Genomic DNA, 19,779 nt, shown 5'->3' with positions numbered 1-19,779 from the left:
CTCTGCCAATTGGCCTTTTAGAGTTTCCTCACTGTCACCATCATTATCTCCAAATGATTCGTGTCATCTGGATCATTGCTCAAGCACTTATTTCATGAATATGAATGATTTAAAACTTGATCTCTGACACCTATTTGAATATGCACACCGAAGGCTCTGCATTAGACTCTGTGAATTACAAATCTGTCATTTACTCAACCTGAATAATAGTACCAAACTATTTTGGTTAACACTGAAAAATGTTGTGTTCCACAGAAGAAAGAAAGTCATACAGGTTTGGAGCAACAGCCGAGTAAATAATGACATTTTTAATTTTTGGGTGAACTGTCCCTTTAACGCTTTCCCAGCCACTGACAGAATTTTCTGTCATTTATGACACAACGCTTCCCCGCCATTGATGGAATATTCCGGCAATCTATGTTTTCCCTGTTATATGGCAGGGGGCGCTATTACGCATCTTCTGAAATAGTACAGAATCTCCGGATCCAAAAACAAGCGAAGAAGAAGCAGAAACAAGTGATAAAAGCATAGCTAATGTGATCATCATACATTCAACAGCACATAAATCAAAACTGCCTAATGAATGAAATATCAAACACAGGAAGAGGTATTGACTGTAAAACATTTGGGGGTGTTAATGAACTCGATTTACTCAATTTATGTTTTGATCATCGTTCTGAATTAGATCTGGATGAAGTCTCAGACAAATACACAATTTTCTGAGCCTTTTGCTCAAAATGTTGTTGCTTTCTTTATGACAATTACCCACATTCGAGTTTTGATAAAAAATAATGTGATAAACTAGAATATTTATGTTCTTTCTTTTGATATATTGCATGTTGAGATATTCATGCAACAAAATATTCTAAATATATATATATATTAAAAAAACGTTTTAATGCTGACGGGGAAAGGATTATTTGTATATATATGTATATATTCAACTGTTCTTTTTTCAAGTCGACAACCCACTGTAAAAAGTTAGAATGAACTTATCTGCTTGAATGATACATGGCATTATTAATAAAACCTGACGCACATAAATCAGACGACCTCTGTTCACAAAGCACCCTAATAAGTTCAGAGCTGAGAGAGAGCGATCTGGGATCCAACAGCTCAGGAGAACAGATCTGCCAACAGGCCCACCAGTGGATGATGACAATATCTGTCTGATCCTGACAACAAAGATAACCCCAGGATAACACACATGCAAACAAATACACTCCGGTCTTTCGTGCCCTTAGAAGCTTCATTAACACCTGTTCAAATCAGAAAAAGAGAGAAATCTGCAGCCAAAATATACACTACCATTCAAAAGTTTGGGGTCAGTAAATGTTTTCTAAATTTTTTATTCAGCAATGGTACATTAAATAGATGAAAAGTGAAATGTGACATTTACAAAGTAACAAGATTTTTATTTAAAATAAATAAATATTTATTGAGCAGCAAATCAGCATATTAGAAGGACTTCTGAAGGATCATGTGACACTGAAGACTGGAGTATTGATGCTTTTGCTTTTTTATTGATGATTTTTTTATCGATACAGTGGTTTTCTAATTCTTTTTTTATTGATATAATAATTGCTTCCTACTTACTGTTTATATTTTGTGATTTCTTGAAGCAAAACAACCTTAAAAAGCCACATTCATTAATGAAATGGCATCATTTCACATAGGACACATTCAGGTTTGAAGTAGTATTCTTGCCCTCTACTAGTTGAGATCTAGTTATCTTATGTTCTTAGCACTGAAGTGAGTTTTCCATCCTAACATCTGGCATGGCTCAAAATGGGAAGACAGAACCACACAACTAAAGTGTCATCACTACCTTAAAGACATCTGACACCTCCGGGAAAGTCTGTTTCTTTGACGTGCAGGTTTTGCAGCTCATGCTTTTCGAGACAGGCTGAAAAAAGAGCTGCGATGAACCTCCTGACCCGACAGATGTGGCTCGGCAGAAACCCAGCTGCCCAGTCCATCCTGAACCTTGATTTAAAATTGACTCAAACAAGTCATCAATTCATCTCAGGAAACATTTCAGTTTAAATAATCTAGGAAAGGAACATTTTTGGAAAGAATACTTTTTAGAATGGCACACTTGATTTAGTGTTGAGGGGGACCTATTATGCCCCTTTTTACAAGATGTAATATAAGTCTCTGATGTCCCCAGAACGTGCCTGTGAAGTTTCAGTTCAAAATACCCCACAGATTATTTATTATAGTTTTGTCAAATTTGCCCCTATTTGGGTGTGTGTAAAAACACGCAATTTTTGCTCCCGGTCCCCTTTCCAAAAGAGTGTTGAGCCTTTACAGCTCATGCTTCGGATACTCTGGCAACAACAAAACTGGAGAATTTCACGCAGCCAAAATGTCAGAAATTGTCAGAAGCGGTGTTCATGTTCGAACCGGAGTCAGAGACTGATGGAGAGACTCAGGATTTAGTGACAACTTTTAGAATGCAACTGGACGTTTTTGAATGGTTAGTTGATGATAAATGTATGTAGTTGTTGTGGAGTTGATTCGACTAGCATGTACTGTCACGTTTATCAAAAAATATTTCAGAAACAAGGTTAGTGCAAATCCAGCATTGAACTAACCCTTGTTTGTGAAGCAGTCCGGCGTAAAAAAAAATATTCTCAAATATATAATACTTTAATGACTTTCTTCGACACATTTCCTTCATTAATGAAATTCGACTACAGTGTCTTCATTGGCTCAGATGTCGGGAGTCTATGGAGACTCTTATGTTCGGTGCTACATCCAATAACAGAATATTTGTAATGTTTATGTGGTGCAGACATTGTTAGTCTCAGGCTCAGACGTCACATACGTCTTTTACATTTTCACGCCCCTAAACATGCCACAGAACAAAGCGAACTGTGACTGGTTGCGTTATATGTCAGTCAAATATCCTCTTGGGCAGTCAAACGTACTGCCATCAGTCTGAAGGTATGGCTACGCAAGACTAAGACATTGTATACGGTATCTCCAGCTTCTACAGCGAGGAAACAGAAATGATGGACTGTTGCGGCTCACTCAGGGCGGGATCAATTTTAATAGGGCAGCAAGTCACCAGACATGGGCGGGGCTTCTAACATGATAATAGGGGGAAATATGGAGAGACTGTTTATGATTTATGGAGATTATTTAAAAAAAGGAGTGGGTGGATTTGAACTATTATAGGCTGGTTGTTTACACACACTGTGGACACATATCTGTGTTCAAACACATTATAAAAAGTGAATTTTGCATTAATAGGTCCCCTTTAATGTACCTTTAAACACAAACTCAAGAGATACCAAACGCTAAAATGTCTATATGTCTTCACCAGTTATTTCATTTCAGATTTGGATATGTTCCCTACCCAGCTATTTGTAAGAGTAATATTAGCTTTTCTACTCAGAAGTGTCTAGTCCCCCATTACTCCCAGGGAAGAATCTAGTGAAACATGTTTCAAAACTGTCCAAATAAAAGACCTTTACAATCTCCTCTGTCCACATCTTCCCCTTTCACAGAGTTAAAGTCTGTCTTCCACCTCCTGTCATCCTCACCCTCATTCGTCTTGAAGCTCTACAGCCAATCATCTCTCAGTCTGACAGGCCCGCAGTGGGACTATTAAGGGTACGTCTGTGAGTTTCTGCAAGAAGGCAAAAACTGCTGAAAGCCTGAACTGTAATGTTCGATACAGCTTCGACTAACAACATGTCCAAAACGCGTTTTTTTTTTTTTTTTTTTTTAAATGGTACTATGGAAATACCATGTTTTTTTTGTTTTTCGTTTTTTGACAAATACCACAATACATGATAATAATTCAGTATCACGGTATTATGTCAATGTGAATAAAATTATGACCAAATATTTTCAAGCCAGAATACACAAAACTAGAATTCAAGTCCACATAGATTATTATTGTTTATGTAAATTATGGCCAATAACCAATACATTGCTGTTATATACAATTTTGTCTAAATAAATTAAATTAAACAAAAAAAATTGATTAATTGATTTAATTAAACTTAAATTAAATAATTAGAACAACAAATGCAATTTATTTTAAATAATTTTAAATAAAACTGTATAGTTAAAAAGGCACTTTTATAAGTCTTTAAATATCAAATTGAACTAGAAGTAAAACGACCATGAAGCATAATTGTTTCAAATCTGCTCAAAATTCAGGAATGACGTCAGTGTGTAACAGGTGTGGAGACCTGCCATCAATCAAATAGACAGACCATTCAAATGTGCATCAACACTTCAGACACACGCTAGAATCGTAACAGTTTTTTTTTTTAATCTTTCACTGTCTTCGCTGGCCTTTTGAGTATGCAGGCTTCTCAGCTGTCAGTCAGGCAGTGTGTGTGAGCTTTGGCCTTGTCAGTTTGTTTTGTGCACTGTCTGACCTCCCTCTGAATGATATGTGTTCTTTCAGGCCTCCCAGAGCGCTACCACACAGCCGCGCAAACCAAATTACGAAAGATTACTGTCAGTCGGGCCTTTGCTGCCGAGGTCTCATTTACATAGGGAAAACAAGGCAGGGAAAAGGGGCCATTATTGAAAACGGATTTATGAGGGATCCCTCATGAATTAAAGAAAGTGCATCGCATAATGTGGCTTTATTGTGTTTTGTCCAAGTGCCGGGTTATGAAGACTGTACCTACATAGAGGGAGTCGAGGGACCTGGACGTACCCTCTGAATCTTAATATGGGAAAGCTAGCCATTCTTTCACATTCTTTGGATGCTGGAATGAAGAGTCCAGCTCTTCTTCCTCTAGGGAATGAACATTGTGAAACACCATGTGTGTCCACTGAATCCTGAAATATCGCCATTCAGTCTTTTAAATATATAAAAGACGCCACTGCTATGACTCCCAGCATGCTAATTTCTGCAGGAAAATGTGGTAATACTATATGGTATAATTTTAGGACGACCATATTAATTAATGCCCCAGTGCATGCTGGGAACAGGACGAATGGGACTATTTGAACCCCAAAACATGCATTAATCCACCTCGCTTGCTATACTTGTTGGTTTGACTTTAAAAAAGTATCTGAGTAATAGAAAATTGCATTCCAGAAAGTTAGAAACTTTGGAAGAGTAAGTAAAATAATTAATTTTTCCAATATTATTTGCTTAATGTTTTTTATTTTACAGCGTGGTAGGAGCTGGAGCCTTATTTTAGATGTCTATTTCCAATTCAAGTAGTCAAAGAGAGTCTGTAGGCTTTGAAGGGTTGTATGCTAGCTAGCTAGGATTCCTTTTAAAGTCTGTTGCCTCAGAGATGGAAAAAAATAAGAGCACATCCTGTAACATGTCAGATGTGAGTGCTTAGCATTTGCTTTTCTCGCTTGACAGACTTGGGAGACTTGGGGTTGAGTGGTTCGCAGCAATTTCCTCAGAAACGGAGATGTGGGGTTCAGACGAAAGTGAAAGAGGACGTAGTGGGCGGCCCTGCCTCATCTCACGTGAAGAAGCCTGACAGGCTCTTAATGGATCAACCAACTAGTTGAGATATAGGCTACTAAACTCAAAATCTCATATAATATGGTTTGTTGAAAGAAAAAAAACCATCAACACATAAAACAGACCGCTAATGTATGTTTCTGTCAATGGATATGCTCTGTATGCGTTTCACGCCAGAGGAGCTGTTCTATCATCTGTTAGTATGTAAATCTATTCCTGACATCACGGTTCCTCACATGTTGGTGTGTTGCAGTTCAGCATGGCAAGCGAAGGAGACAAGCCGCTGATAGAGCTGCTGACTGCATCATATAAATCTCCAGTCTAGGAAAATATTCTGACTTCCCAATACATTACAACAGCGATGGTGAAAAAAACGTTGACAAAATATTCACTCTTTGTAGACTTAGTTTGACGCAAGTGCCATATGCTATCATATGAGCAGTCATTTACGCTGTCATCACCTGGGTGTTGATATAGCGCGCGAGCGCAGGTGACACCAAAAGCGTGTATTGCCTTCTGTTTTTAAAATTTGGACAGGCATAAAACAAAAACCAAAGCACTGGGCAAAGACAATAAGAGCTGCCTGACAAATTCACACAAAAACCATGTCAGCATACCCATCTTGACATGCAAACATAGTAGGTTGTGTCTTAAGTGAACGTAAACGTTGAGGGCAATAGCCCCTTTCACACAGCAATACCGGTAAATTACCATACAATTACCAGAATGACTTTACCGGTAAATACACAAATACGCTGTTCACACAAGCACCAGCGTTCTAGGCTCTTTACCGGTAAGAGACCATTCACACATCAGCACCAAAATACCAGTAAATTCTGTGATGTCAGTCATCGGAAATTATCTTTAAATGCTACGCCGTTGTCTTCATCCGTCCGCATGAGGAGAAGCACTTTAGTTTCTCCATCTGTTCAATTTGACAACATTCTTTTGACGTCTGAGTGACAGGCATAACGGCTGATCAAACAGAATGCATGTTTGCTCTTAAAAACACGACACTTGTATAATAGGTCTCGAGCACGACAAGTTGAAAAAGCTGCGAGACATGGCGCAGCGGTCAAAGATGGTCATTTAGGGCATATTTAAAAAAAACTATTAAAAACTTTAATGTAAACAGCGCAAAGTAATCACATCATCTTCATAAGTCTTTATGATTGGCCCAAAGCAGACTTCTTACGCCATCATCCGTTCTGATTTCATACGTGAATATACCGGTAATCTTCATTCTGTGTTCACACAGAGCACATTAGCGGTAATTTACTGGTAATGTTACAAATTCCCTTACTGGTAAATTGCCGGAACCAAATACTGGTATTTTTTAAAAGATCCTGTTCACACATGGGGCCCTATCTTGCACCCAGCGCAATTGACTTTGTACACCGACGCATGTGTCATTCCTATTTTGCACCCGCGCAAAGCGCGCTTTTCCCTCCACAGAAGCACATCGCTAAACTAGTGAATGAACTTGCGCTACCTGGGCGGTTCAGCGCAAAAAAGGAGGCGTGTTCCGGCGCAAACAATCCCTGGTGCTATTTTGCTGTTCCATTAAACAATTGCGCCACTGACCAGAAAAAACCTAGTCTAAAGTCAGTGGCGCGTTGCGCGTTGTTCATTATGCTATTTTAAGGGCGCATGCTTGACCATAATGTATAGCGTGCACAACGCGCATACACTTTGCTCATGTAATCTACACAGATGCAACAGTTATTTTTGCAAATCATAAATTGTTACACTAAAAAATATTAACACATGAGATGACGGAAATCATTGTGGTGTGCCACGAAGATGTGAAAAAATAGGCATAAATCTAGCTTACAAATGATTCAGGCTAATTGTAGTCTAATAATTAAGGAGACCTGTTTGCCCAATAGTGGCAACTTCTGGCAAGACATATATGTATATAAGGACATCTAACAAATTGGTTTGTACGTCAAGAACCAGGAAAAAAAATCGGTGAGGGTGGACGCAGCGATGTCCTCTGCTGGCGTCAGGTCCTGAGTAGAGGCAGATCCACCTCCCGTTACACGGCGTGCCCGATTGATGCTGGCAAGCTTGGACTTTCCCTGTCTTCTGATGTCATTGTAGCGCTTGCGGCACTGGTGCGACGTCCTGGGGATGCCAGCTGATGAAACAATTGTGGCTATTTCCTCCCACGCCTGTTTAACCGACGCTATTTTGGGTGGGTTTCTCCCATCCCCATACAACACAACTTCTCTGTCTTTCACTGCTCTTACAAGCACATCAGTCTCCTCGGCTGTGAACCGCTCCTGGCGTGCGCCTGGTAAATACGCCATAATGATAGCAATCCATAATGGAACTTGCGCACCTGCTTTTACAGGGAATGTTGGATGACGCTCTGATTGGTTTATTCACGTTACGCCCAAACCACACCTATGAATAATGAAGCTACTTCAGACCAACCCATTTTAGATTTGCGTCGGGCGCAAGAGCCATTTATCCCGCCGGGAAAATAGCAACAGCGCCGAGACCCGCCCACAAAGTTACTTGCGCTTCGCGCTTTGACACTTACGTTTCAGATCGTTAAAATAGGGCCCATGATCTGTAACCGATAGTTTACAAGTAAAGACTGTATGTGTGAAAGAGGCTAATGACTGTGTACAGCATCAGTGTTGAATCCGTGCATTGTCTTAAAGTGACAGCAGCCTAATATTCCTGTTGCTGTCTGTGATTTTAATCTTAATCAAACAACAAAAGACAAATAAATCACTCACTGCTCTTGACTGAATAACTTTTGTAGCTTTAATTCTGCATCACGCACTACTGTGTGTGAGCAAAACCATTTGCACTGTTGAAAAGGAGGCTCTAGAAACCCTAATGCACTATTTTTTACCCTTGCCATTAGTTCACTTGCCATCTCTATCGCTTCTCATTTTATTTGAAGGTTGGACTTAATTATCACCTGGTAATAATGAACTGGATTCAGCGTCTCTATCTATAACACACAATCATCTTTCTTCCCCTCTCTTGTTCATTCTTTAATTTACACAGGAAATTAGTAAAGTCAAATTTCATATATACATGCAGCCACCAGGAGCGGCTCAAGGGCTAATCTTTTCCTGAGCCTCAGCAAGGTATCACATCGCTGTCAAAGAAAGCACAGCTCCATATCCATGTAATACACGGATACATGCACCCAATAATCACTGCTCCATTGACCTCTACATCCAGAGTGTGTCACTGTTAATTACATATCCTGAAACATCTCTATTAACATGAAATGCTTCAGAGGTCTCTAATTGGACAAAATAAAAAATAAAAAAATTATTTCCTATTCTGACAAAGCAGTCTCCTCATATGAAGAATGCTAGGAGGTCTGATTTATTTTAAAATATTTTTCCCCAAAAATTATTCACTGATCTGAGTCACCAAATATAAAAGAAAAATATATTATTATATTATTAATAATATTAAATCATGATATTATTAAAAATAAAGTTAAAAAAGACATCAAAATAAAACTTTATAATACAGAGAATTTAATTATTTCATGAATACATTATATGTTAATTTTATATAAACACTAAATACTAAAAAATACATACACAAAGCCAAAGCAGAAATAAAGATTGCACTTTTATAGGCAACACACAGAGCAGTTTATTTTCTGAAGTAATCAGTGGTTTTGAAAAAAAATCAGTTGAATAAATGATTAAATGACTCACTCATGAAGACAGACACTTGTTTTGTTGCTGAATGAATCAGCATACTTGAACGAAACTGAATTAATAGCTTTAAAGTTGAATTAATAGCCTTAATCAAAGGCCCTATCATACATCCGGCTCAATGCGATGGCTGGCGCGACGCAAGTGTTTTTTGCTAGTTTCGGCCTGACGCAGTTATCATTTTCACGTCCAGCGCCATGTTGTTTAAATAGCAAATGCACTCGTGCCCATCTATTCGCCCATGGGCTTGCTGGTCTGAAAACGAGGTGTGTTCAGACGCATTGTTGGAGCGTTGCTATTTTGAGGCAACTGAAAACGACTAAAGTCAATGGTGCAGTATTTTTTATGTTATTTAAAGGGCACCTTAGTAATATGCGCCTTTAGGGTGCACTGTGTTTATTACACACACAGGGATGCGCAGCAGCACACAAACATTTTTAAGTATTAAAAATAAAAAGATTTCTCACTGGAGAAGTGTTCAGTCTTTCCGCTTGCAAATTCCGCCAAGAAAATAGCTAATCCGTCATGGTTCAAGCGTAGCGGGCTTTTAAAGGGAATGGGAGATGAGACTCTGATTGGTTTATTGCATGTCACGCCCAAAACACACACGACTCATTAAGAGACTAGGTACAACCCTTCTGGACCTGGCGCACTGACCGTTTTTTCCTATCAAAAGTGGATTCAGACATGCCCTAAGTGCACCTGTGCCTGTGCCATGCGACCATGCGCTTAGATTGTTAAAATAGGCCCAAAGACAGTCCCCCATCCCCACCTATTGGCGTAAGAAAAGAAAAGTAATTCAAAAATCCTCCCCTAATGCACAGAATGCTGAACTGGTTGAACTGTGTCCAATAATGCACATTTCCACTTGTGCATAAAATCTGAGGGCTGCATATTATACATTTCCCCCCGAACATTGGTAGATGTTTTCAGGGAGGTTGTTGGGAACGAGCGTTGGAGGTTCTCAGGATTAGAAGAGGAGCTTTGGAAACACCTGGGGGTGCTTGGAAGACTCAGTGCCAAGCCTAAGCCGCGACACAGAGCTTTGTATGGAGATCTTAGGCTTTGAGTCCCTGCTATCACAGCAAAGTCCACCCCAGATGTTTCACATTCCGTCATGATCCTAAGGATTACTGGAACACATGACCTGGGCACCTTTGGACCGCAGTGCTTACGCAGGGTGCCACACACACACCAACGAGGAGCTGTGTGCACAATAGAGGGTTCATTTTGTCCTTGCACAGCCAATGTCCCAACTTAAGGCTCCTAAACCCTCAGAATACTAGGGTTATATAAACAACTGGTGTGTATTAATAGCCTACTTTATGAAAATCAAGCTTTGACGTCGAACATGCCAAAATCTGAAGGACGATTTGGAGAAATTGCATACGATAGATAAACGTTTTTCTTTCATTATAAAAACTGAAGGAAACTGTTGTTTGGCCACACAGCTTTTCTATGCTGTGAGAACTGGGTCCCATGAGCTGTGACTTATTTATGTGTTCGTTGAGATTCCCATTAGCTACTACAAACCAAACTCTTCTTCCTCAGCTAGATGCAAAAAACAACACGACAGTTGGAAACAAATTGTAGTGCTACTCCTCTAGTTGATTATTAAGGTCTTCTCGAGCACTAAACACACATTACGCTGCTCACTGAGTGGCATATCTTTTCCCAAAAGGCCTTGAAACAATTCGCAGGACCTCCTTGTTCTATTTTTTCTACATCAGTAATGCCTATTGGAACCACCGCCAGAAGAAGCATTAGCTTTGTTTTTCATACGCCGATGTCTCCGTGCAGCCTCCAAAGCAAAGCTGACAGGCAACCCGAAACCTGCCAGTCGGCTGAAACAAGACAATTGTTCTCAGCTAAAGCCCTGAAACATCTTTCTAAACAGTGCGGCCGTCTGCAGGGCCAGGTCGGGCTAGAACGGACAATGGGCCCAGCGAGCAGAAGTTTTGGGACGGTGTGGAAGAATCCGATGGATACCATCCAAAGCCCAACAAGCTCAGCCTGCGGGAATTAGGTATTAGGAATGTTGTCATCGCAGCTCGAGATGGAGACAGGCACAAAACGGCTGACTCTTTACGGCCCCTTTGGTGCTTTTACTTTAAAGTGGTCTTCTGTTGGATCTGGCAGGATAATTCCAAGAGAGAAATGAGAAGTTAAATCACAGAAATAAGCAAAAATGAGCCTGTCTACTCTAAATATAGTTTCCATGGGGACTGACTTAATCTTTAATTGCTAGTTTGAACACCGCAATGGTAGAAATGTGTTGTTTTGTTGATGACTTGCAATGCTAATGAGTAACTCTAAGGGTTTCTGTGCTAGAAATTTATCTCAGGCTAACACAATGTGCATACGTTCAAATTTAAAATTGCTGTCATTAACACTTTCAAAAGAATGCAAATCAGTTGCAGTTCTTTTTTTGTGGAACTCAAAAGGAGACAAATATAGTGTCTTTATTAAGAATTAACATCAAATGAATTAATTAGTTGAAGCTGAATGGTGTAATTTTTTCAATGTTAAAATGCTTTCTCCATTCCAGCTTAATATGCACAAACTACTATGATACATATTTTTATTAAAATGACACGCTCACACATTTACATACTTACATTTGGGGTCAGTAAAGATTTTGTTTTAAAAGAAATCCATACTTTTATTCAGCGAGGGTGTATTAACTGGATCAAACATGACAGTAAAGACATTTATAATGTTACATTCTATTCATTCGACATGATATATCATGGTTTTCAACTGATAATATTATGTTTTTGAGCAGCAAATCAGCGTATTAGAATGATTTCTGAAGGATCATGTGACACTGAATTAATTACGTAATTAATTCATTACTCGCCCTCATGTTGTTCCAAACCCATAAGACCTTCGTTCATCTGCGGGTCACAAATTGAGATTTTTGATGAAATCCGAATCTCTATGACCCCTCCATAGACAGCAATATAATTAACACTTTCAAGGTGGAAAAAGGTTTAACGTTGTTAAAATAGTCCATATGACTACAGTGGTTCAACCTTAATTTTATGAAGTGACGAGAATACTTTTTGTGTGCAAAAATATTATAAATAACAACTTTGTTCAACAATTTCTTCACGTCTAATGAAGTAATGATGCTGAAAATACAGCTTTGCATCACTGGAATAAATGACATTTTAAAATATATTACAATAGAAAAAGTATTTTAAATTGTAATAATATTTGTATATATATTGTATTACTTTTAACAAAATGCAGCCTTGGCGAGCATAAGTGGCCTTTTTCAAAAACATTTAATTAAAAACAAATCCTACTGACCCAAAAACCTTTGAACGGTAGAATATAATTTGAATTTCAATTACACATTTTAGTTTTAAATTATGTTAAACTACTCAATGATAGATTCACAACTGAACTACAGTGTTTTGGCAGCTGCACTGTACATCACAGGGATATAGATCAAATTCCTATCAATAAAATTAGCACATACAGACACTAATTAATTGAGATTGCTAAGAAGCACAAACACCCACCTAAAAAACACAATAAAGATTCTTGTATTTAGCATGTAAATAGAGAGCACCCATACTGTTAGTACAAAAGGAAATTTCCCACTTATGTACACCATAGTGCTCCAAAAGCATTAAGCATCCTGTCCTGCTTCATTCCAAAGCACATTTCATTCACTTTCCCATTTGCCTCACACTGTGCTTTTGATAGATTGTGAGATAAATATATCATCGCAGAGATGAGATGATAATAAGATTCATAATGACACACAAGCTAAGTTGGAACAACAAATTGCCTCAGAACCTCCTAACTTAGTGTGTTTGCTGATGTCGGAGATCTTCCAAAGGCTTGCATCGGATAAAAACCGTCTGACCTTCCTAGAGTCAGTTTTATGGCACCTCGGTAATCATGACGTCTACCTCATTAACTAACTGAAGCATGTTATAATGCTATTCCAAATTTGTATTCCAAGTTAAAGGTGTCTGTGGAAATATGGACCGTAAGCTCAAGGTCAAAACTCACCAGGGGAGAAACGAATATTACATATTTTAATCATCATAAAAAAAGAGGGAAAAAAGATGATTTGAATTCTGCAGCCTGGCAATAAAAAAAGACTAGAAAAAGATTACATCTCTATTCATGCACCAGCTATGGGAAAGAAAATTACAGCTTTTAAAAGACCTTTTGACTTTGTGGCACTCCAGTACCTGAAGTTTTAAAGAGCCATTGAGCAAGCAGTCGTAAACAAGATAATAGCATAATTTATCACTAGAGCGATGTTTCTGGCATAATGCAAAGCTGTTTTGTTTTAGCCTATTATAAGCATTAGCTCGTTATAGGATTATTTCCCCCACATTTTAAGGTCAGGGCTTTGAGATTTCAATGGAAAACGGACGGAGAGTTTGCTAGTCCATACTTACAAAAGAAAGCTAGTGAGCTTCTCTGCAATGGTGTTGAATACATATGTATTACTGTGCTCCTGTCTATTGTCGTAATTTGGCATTCAGAAGAGACTCAGCCGCAGCAGCGTGATCTACGACTGAAATATTTATCCGCACGGCACTTTTCTGCTGAGGATGTTCTGCGATTTCCTTCCCGAAAGCAATGTGCCTAATGGTGAAATGATGTCTGCCAAAAATGACAGTAAATGACTGTGATGGTTTTTGGAAAAGGCTTTGATGACTGATTTTACAGTAGGATGCTCGTAGCGCTTGCTTCCTCTAGGCGTGTAGCAGGGGAAATTATACGCTAAAAAAGTCTGAAATGTCATTTTATGCTAAAAACTTTAAAATGATCAGTAGTATACTGCAATACAAATCTAAATATGTTTAAGAAATAATGCACCAAAAAATGAAAAATGTCCTTAATGCTCTTTTTGTTTAAATACAAGTAAATGGTGACCTGTGGCTATTATCATGAAGTACGAAAAAATTACCATAAAAGTATCATAAAAGAGGTCATGACTTTTTTATGACACTTTTGGTGATTGTGTAGCTTGACAGCCTCTCCTCAGCATTCACTTACATTGTATGGAAAAGAGCAACATGAACATTATGCTTTGAATTATCTGAATTTCTCACTATAAAAACAAAAGTCAAATGTTTGGATCAGTATGAGGGTGAGTGACAGAATGACAGAATTTTCATTTTTGGAGTGAACCGTCTCTTTAAAGTCAAACAGTGCACATCAAATCTTTTGAGATATTCCAATGATTCGCTAAAAGTAAAAAAGCATATCAGTTCAAAGGGCCCCTGTAGACAATCACCCTCACTAGGGTAACAACGCATTCGCACCATCTCAAAAGACGAATGATCATGTCAGGTAAAACCAACCAACAATATCAGAACGAAGATCAAGCATGTGGAAAAAGCCCTGAAAGCACAAAAGAGCTGCAAAATAAATGGGCAAGATAGAAGAAAACAAAATCAATTTTGGAATATGATAGACACTCGACAGCAAGAAAAAAAGTCTATTGGAAAGTGGCTTCGAGTACTGCACTTTTGTATTGTGTCTTGCACTATGTGTCTTAGTATTTTTAATATTGATTTTTCATTGTTGAACTTTTTTGGTTTGAGAAATGTGTAGACAGGACTTTCAATGTACTTGCAATGCCAAACAAAACAAACGTTGACAGCACGAAAGTGCCTGTAGCATAGATCAATAAATATTTGTGGGTAAATTCGTCGACCATGTTCCAAGACAATCAACAAAAGACAAAGACCTTCCAGATACATGTGAAAAATGAAAACTGATAAGACATCTTATGATCTAGTACTGAGAAGTTAATCATATTTCTAGTTTTGATATTGCTATAATGCAGAAGTGAACTAGATTTAGCAAAATATCATACATGTATCTATTGTTTATACACACATATGCTTACTTGGCTATCTAAATAGGGAGATTACATAGACTTCTATTGTTTTTATATGAAGCTTGTTAAAAATACTATGACAAAACCCAAATCACAAAAGAAACCTTCTGCCTTTTTACAATTAAAACAAACAAACAAACTGTATTTCATTTATTTTTATGTCGTTTCAACAAATGAGAATGTCCTCAAAAGTAGGTTTTGGGAGTTTTTGTCAGGTTTATCTCACTTCTGGGTACAAATTTGTCCCCAAAACATGGTTGTATATAATATACAAATTTTATTTTGTAATACTTGGTAATACTAATACTTTAATATGCATTTATCTACAATTAGTTTGGCGTATATACACACACACACACAAACCACTAGGCTAACATACCCAATGGTTAATTAGAAATTAATTTGTCCAAAACATAGTGTCTGCCCTATTTGCACGTGGGTGAAGCAGAATCAGTGTTCATCAATCAGAGATGTGTCAAGACGTGCACTGCAAATCCACCTAAATTGCATTGTGTAAAAGACAAATGGGAACATGTAGGGTATGAACCTTTTCCAGGTGACCTTTAAAATCCTCATGGAGGGAGCCCGTCATGTTAACACTGAATTATACTGCACACACCTTCCTACAAAGCTGCTAAATGACCTTCCGTCTTAGACGGCATGCAATTGTTAACGTGTCTTTCAAGAGGCAAAAATGAACATTAAATTATAGCAATGTGAAGATTAGCTGATACTGACTAATGTGTTTAATTAAGATGCTAGGCAGAACCCTCCGTTAACTGATCAACCTTTGACATGTTATTTCCGACACCGTGAGTGCGTGCAAAACTTCAGAAAGGTAAAATGAGTGCCAAGCAACTTTTGATAGAGTGAAAGCAATAAGTCGGCTAATGGAATTTGATTGTGTGGGTGCTGACAAAACTTCAGATCAATTATTATAGATGAAAAACTTCAGCAAGGGCATTGCTTCTAGTGCTGGGATTTTGATTAATCCCACTGACTCAAATCTTTTGATTACATTCACCAATAAGATTCATTGCTTCTGTGGATTGACATCATTAGTCAGAGACAAATAGCTGCGTCCGAAATCGCATACTCTCTTGAGTAGGTACTTATTTTGAATAAGTAATTACTACACAACCGCTAAAAAACGATGTCCTATATAGTGTGAATGAGTATAGTGTGAATGTAATTTGGACGTACTACATTCGCCACGTTGTCTTGACTTACCAGCGTCAGTTACATCACTTCACTGCCTTTCACAAATCCTCTCTCCCGTGGCCTCATGGGATAGTAAATTTTCCATCATATGCACACTTCAGAATCTCGCCGGAAGTAGTAGGTCATCCGGGCATTTTTTGCCTACTTTTTTATGAGTACTGTGAATTCGGACATACTTCTTTTGTCACATACTGTTTTTCACCTACTATTTAGTATATAGTATGCGATATTGATGTCTATTGCAAGTTATTGAATCAATCACTGAGTCATTCATGACCAAACTTATTATGCCTTATTAAACGTTGCATGTCATCAAATAAACAAAGAAATAGCTTTTAAGCCCAGTAAGCTCTTTATCTACAAAAGACAATACAATAGATTTATTACTTTTTTCCTCCATTTTATCAACTAGGGTCGACTTTTAAAAGATTTAAAAAAAATTAAAAGATTTTTTATTTTTATTTCAGTGTTAGTGGAAGTGAAAGAGAAAGATTCAAAAATTTGTTTAAAAAACACTCAATTCAAAGATTCATTCAGATTCGTCACTTTTGGCTAGTTTGTCAAGGTTTAAAATAATCCTAAACAAACAGCGTCTTGAGAAAATGTAATGAGCCTAATCCTGGCCAACAAAGACCTTTTAAAAGTCCATCTCTGGTGGGTAAATAACTGATAATCCCAAGAAAAAGACAAATCTTGGTCTGAAAATCGAGCAATTGCTTCAATATTGGCTTTTAAATTAAAGTTAATCTGTCCGATCCTGATATCTCAGCATGTTGTATTTAGCCGGAAGGCCTACCTTTTGTCGAATCTCCTCCTCCATTTTGACGGGTGATCCATATTCAGCCACCTGCTTGACTCCTTCACTGGCGAAACCTCCGTACTCCCATAACACGTAGCTTCTTGAGTGAGAAGACCCAATGAGAGCCGACCAATGATTAGCACGTCCTTTGGGGCAGAAATAAGAGTGAACAAATAACTGATCTTTCCAGCTGCAGCTTTATACAGTGCTAAATCCAACATAGCCTACCAGTTAATTGCTCTTCTGAAGTAACTTGTTCTCTAGCGTGTATCTTAACACATCTAAGCTTCTACACTTGTCTCTCTTTAAAGAGCCTACCGCATACATCAATGTCTGTTTCCACAGACCTATTAACTAGCAGCAGTGCGCTCTGTGACAACATCCGCCCGGCATCTCTTATCTCATAAAGTATCGCGGCACAGGCAGTCGTCTTGCCTGCTTGCCAGACAGTAAATAACAGATTGGATCATTGCTGCCACACACATAGGTAACGGAACCAGCTTCCCTGCTGACTGCTATATTAGCAAACCAGCCCTGAGAGCTAAAGCTGTGGGAATGAGATATTGCTGCCCACTCTTTCTGCAATGCACTGTAAAATCAGTGTGGCATCAAAATGAGTAAACAACGTCTGATTATAGATAAATTACAACATTAAACATTAATATTGTAAAATTCTGTAAATGCAACACATGGCAAGGCACTGAAATGTACAAAACTATAATATTGTACAGCAATAAATATGTTTGGGGGGGGGGGGGGGGGGGGGTGTTGTCTAATGCTATTTCAAGCATTCTGACTTATTTACATCGTTAAAGAGTTGGATTATCATGCTAAACATGGCCAGAATTTCAAAAAAACGAGTTGGACGTATGACAGAGTATTTTTGTGCCAAATACACTCCTTCAGGATTCGAATACGTTTCGGAAAGTTTTTTTTCCCCAGAGTATTTAATTCCTTGTATGGGCACTTCTCCCGGATGAGCGCGTGCACACATCAACCAGAGCGAGAGCAAGAGTGCACATATCAACAAGCTTCGTTCGAGTTATACGGTAGCCGTCGGCAGTGCTCTCATTTTGTTTTTAGACCACGAAATGTCACTAAAGAAGTGTGTTTTTGGTTGTGAGGGAAAGATAACCTTGTTCAGCTTCCAAAATAACCCAGCATTAAGGAAACAGTGGATGCAGTTTGTTTTTCCGGAGCAGCAACGGAGTTCTGCAAGTGTGTTTGTTTGTTCCTGGTCATGAGTTGAAACGGCAGGCGGTGAGTGAAACTGCATCAAATGTCTGTGTTTTGTTGCCAATTGGCACGTAAATGCATTTAAGTTATTCAGGGATAGTGCCATGATGTATTGTGTGCGTGTGTGTATGTGCTCGTGACTCTTTAGCTCCGCCCACTGCACGCCTCCGCGAGTTCGGCAGTTTTCGGAAAGAATCGGTACAGTGTAACTGTCTTTTATAGATATGATAAAACTAAAGACACTTCGGAGATATGAAGGATGCAATACTGCTCTATAGGTCCTCAAGATTAACGTGAGATTGGCCGAAACTGTGTGTGTTATGTACCCTTTAAAGTCCAGTACCTGGCACACTGTACTGTACCTCACAACACTTAGAGGGCCTAATAATGTTTTATGGTAATATAATATGTCACAAATGGCTTGTTCTTACTTGGGTAGTCTTTGGGATGCACTTTTTCAGACCAGTTTCCATAGAAAGTGACTCTATACTTGGCCGTTCCACAAGCACAGCATTCTTGAATGGGTTTTTCAGTAGCCGCAACTGGATCTGCAAAACCGTTCAGAAGACTTTCATGTCACAAAATAATGCACATGTGCCATCTTATACACACTCTGTACAAACATTAAAGCATAAAAACAACCATTTACAATGCACAATTTATTTCGAAACATCAAAAACAGATGAAAGGAAAAAAGGTCTGTTCAATGAGCATGCAAGGAGGGGGAAAAAACAGATTTTGAAGATGAAAAATCTTATCATAGGGATGTGCATGAGAAACCCAGCTTTAAAATTACCTTTCTCACACAGTCTTTTGGTAAGTGAGCCCTCATCTTGGAAGAAAATGATCCTTCGCTGCACAACACTGGCCCTGTAATGAAGACATTGAAATGTTCACCCGACTTTTGGTGTCTTTTATCTGTCTTTTAGATATAGTTCTGTGTGTTTTACATTTACTCTACCACCATTATCGCATTCAAAATTGTATTGTAGTGGGAACAGACGATGCATCTTTTAACAAAGGCTTCAGTGCATAATGCTACATTTGCATAATGCTACTATCTGAGAGCGTATTTCAATGATCTCAGTCAGCATGCTGAATGCTTTTAAACAATTCGGCTTTTAAAATGAAGCCATATAGAGGCATCTACTGATGTATATATGTTTAACAAGAGTCAGAGAAAAAGAAAATTTATTCAAAAGTACAGTCCATATTCAGAGAGTCGGTGGAGGTTTGAATCTCCTGATGATGGAGTACCCCAGAGACCTAACCACACTCGGCGTAGACTGGAATATCAATGGTGAGTCCTGGTACTGTACCACTAGAGCCTATTGCCATTGCTGTCAGTCAAGGATATGACGTGGTAGATCTGTCCATAACACTATGCCCTCCTGAGAATAATCCCTAAAAATGTTTTATGTGGGTGGCTCACAAGAGAATCTGGTGCTGGCCTTATCAGTATGTGAAGGTGTATGATGGA

At 38.4% G+C, this 19,779-nt stretch overlaps 1 protein-coding gene across 2 annotated transcripts in view; it reads right to left on the bottom strand.

Moving 5' to 3' along the window:
- spon1b (spondin 1b) overlaps window positions 1–19,779 on the bottom strand; it is a 79,583-nt gene that overhangs the window by 46,749 nt on the left and 13,055 nt on the right. For both annotated transcript variants that reach the window (XM_079809347.1, XM_079809346.1), the window contains exons 4-6: window positions 19,096–19,169; window positions 18,731–18,847; window positions 17,061–17,209 (exon numbers count right to left, since the gene is read on the bottom strand). In XM_079809347.1, the coding sequence (XP_079665473.1) occupies window positions 17,061–17,209; window positions 18,731–18,847; window positions 19,096–19,169 (340 nt within the window). The remainder of the gene's footprint in view (window positions 1–17,060; window positions 17,210–18,730; window positions 18,848–19,095; window positions 19,170–19,779) is intronic.

This window comes from Gobio gobio, assembly GCF_949357685.1.
Source record: "Gobio gobio genome assembly, chromosome: 25".
Taxonomy (NCBI): domain Eukaryota; kingdom Metazoa; phylum Chordata; class Actinopteri; order Cypriniformes; family Gobionidae; genus Gobio; species Gobio gobio.
This window is presented reverse-complemented; position numbering and strand designations above follow the sequence as displayed.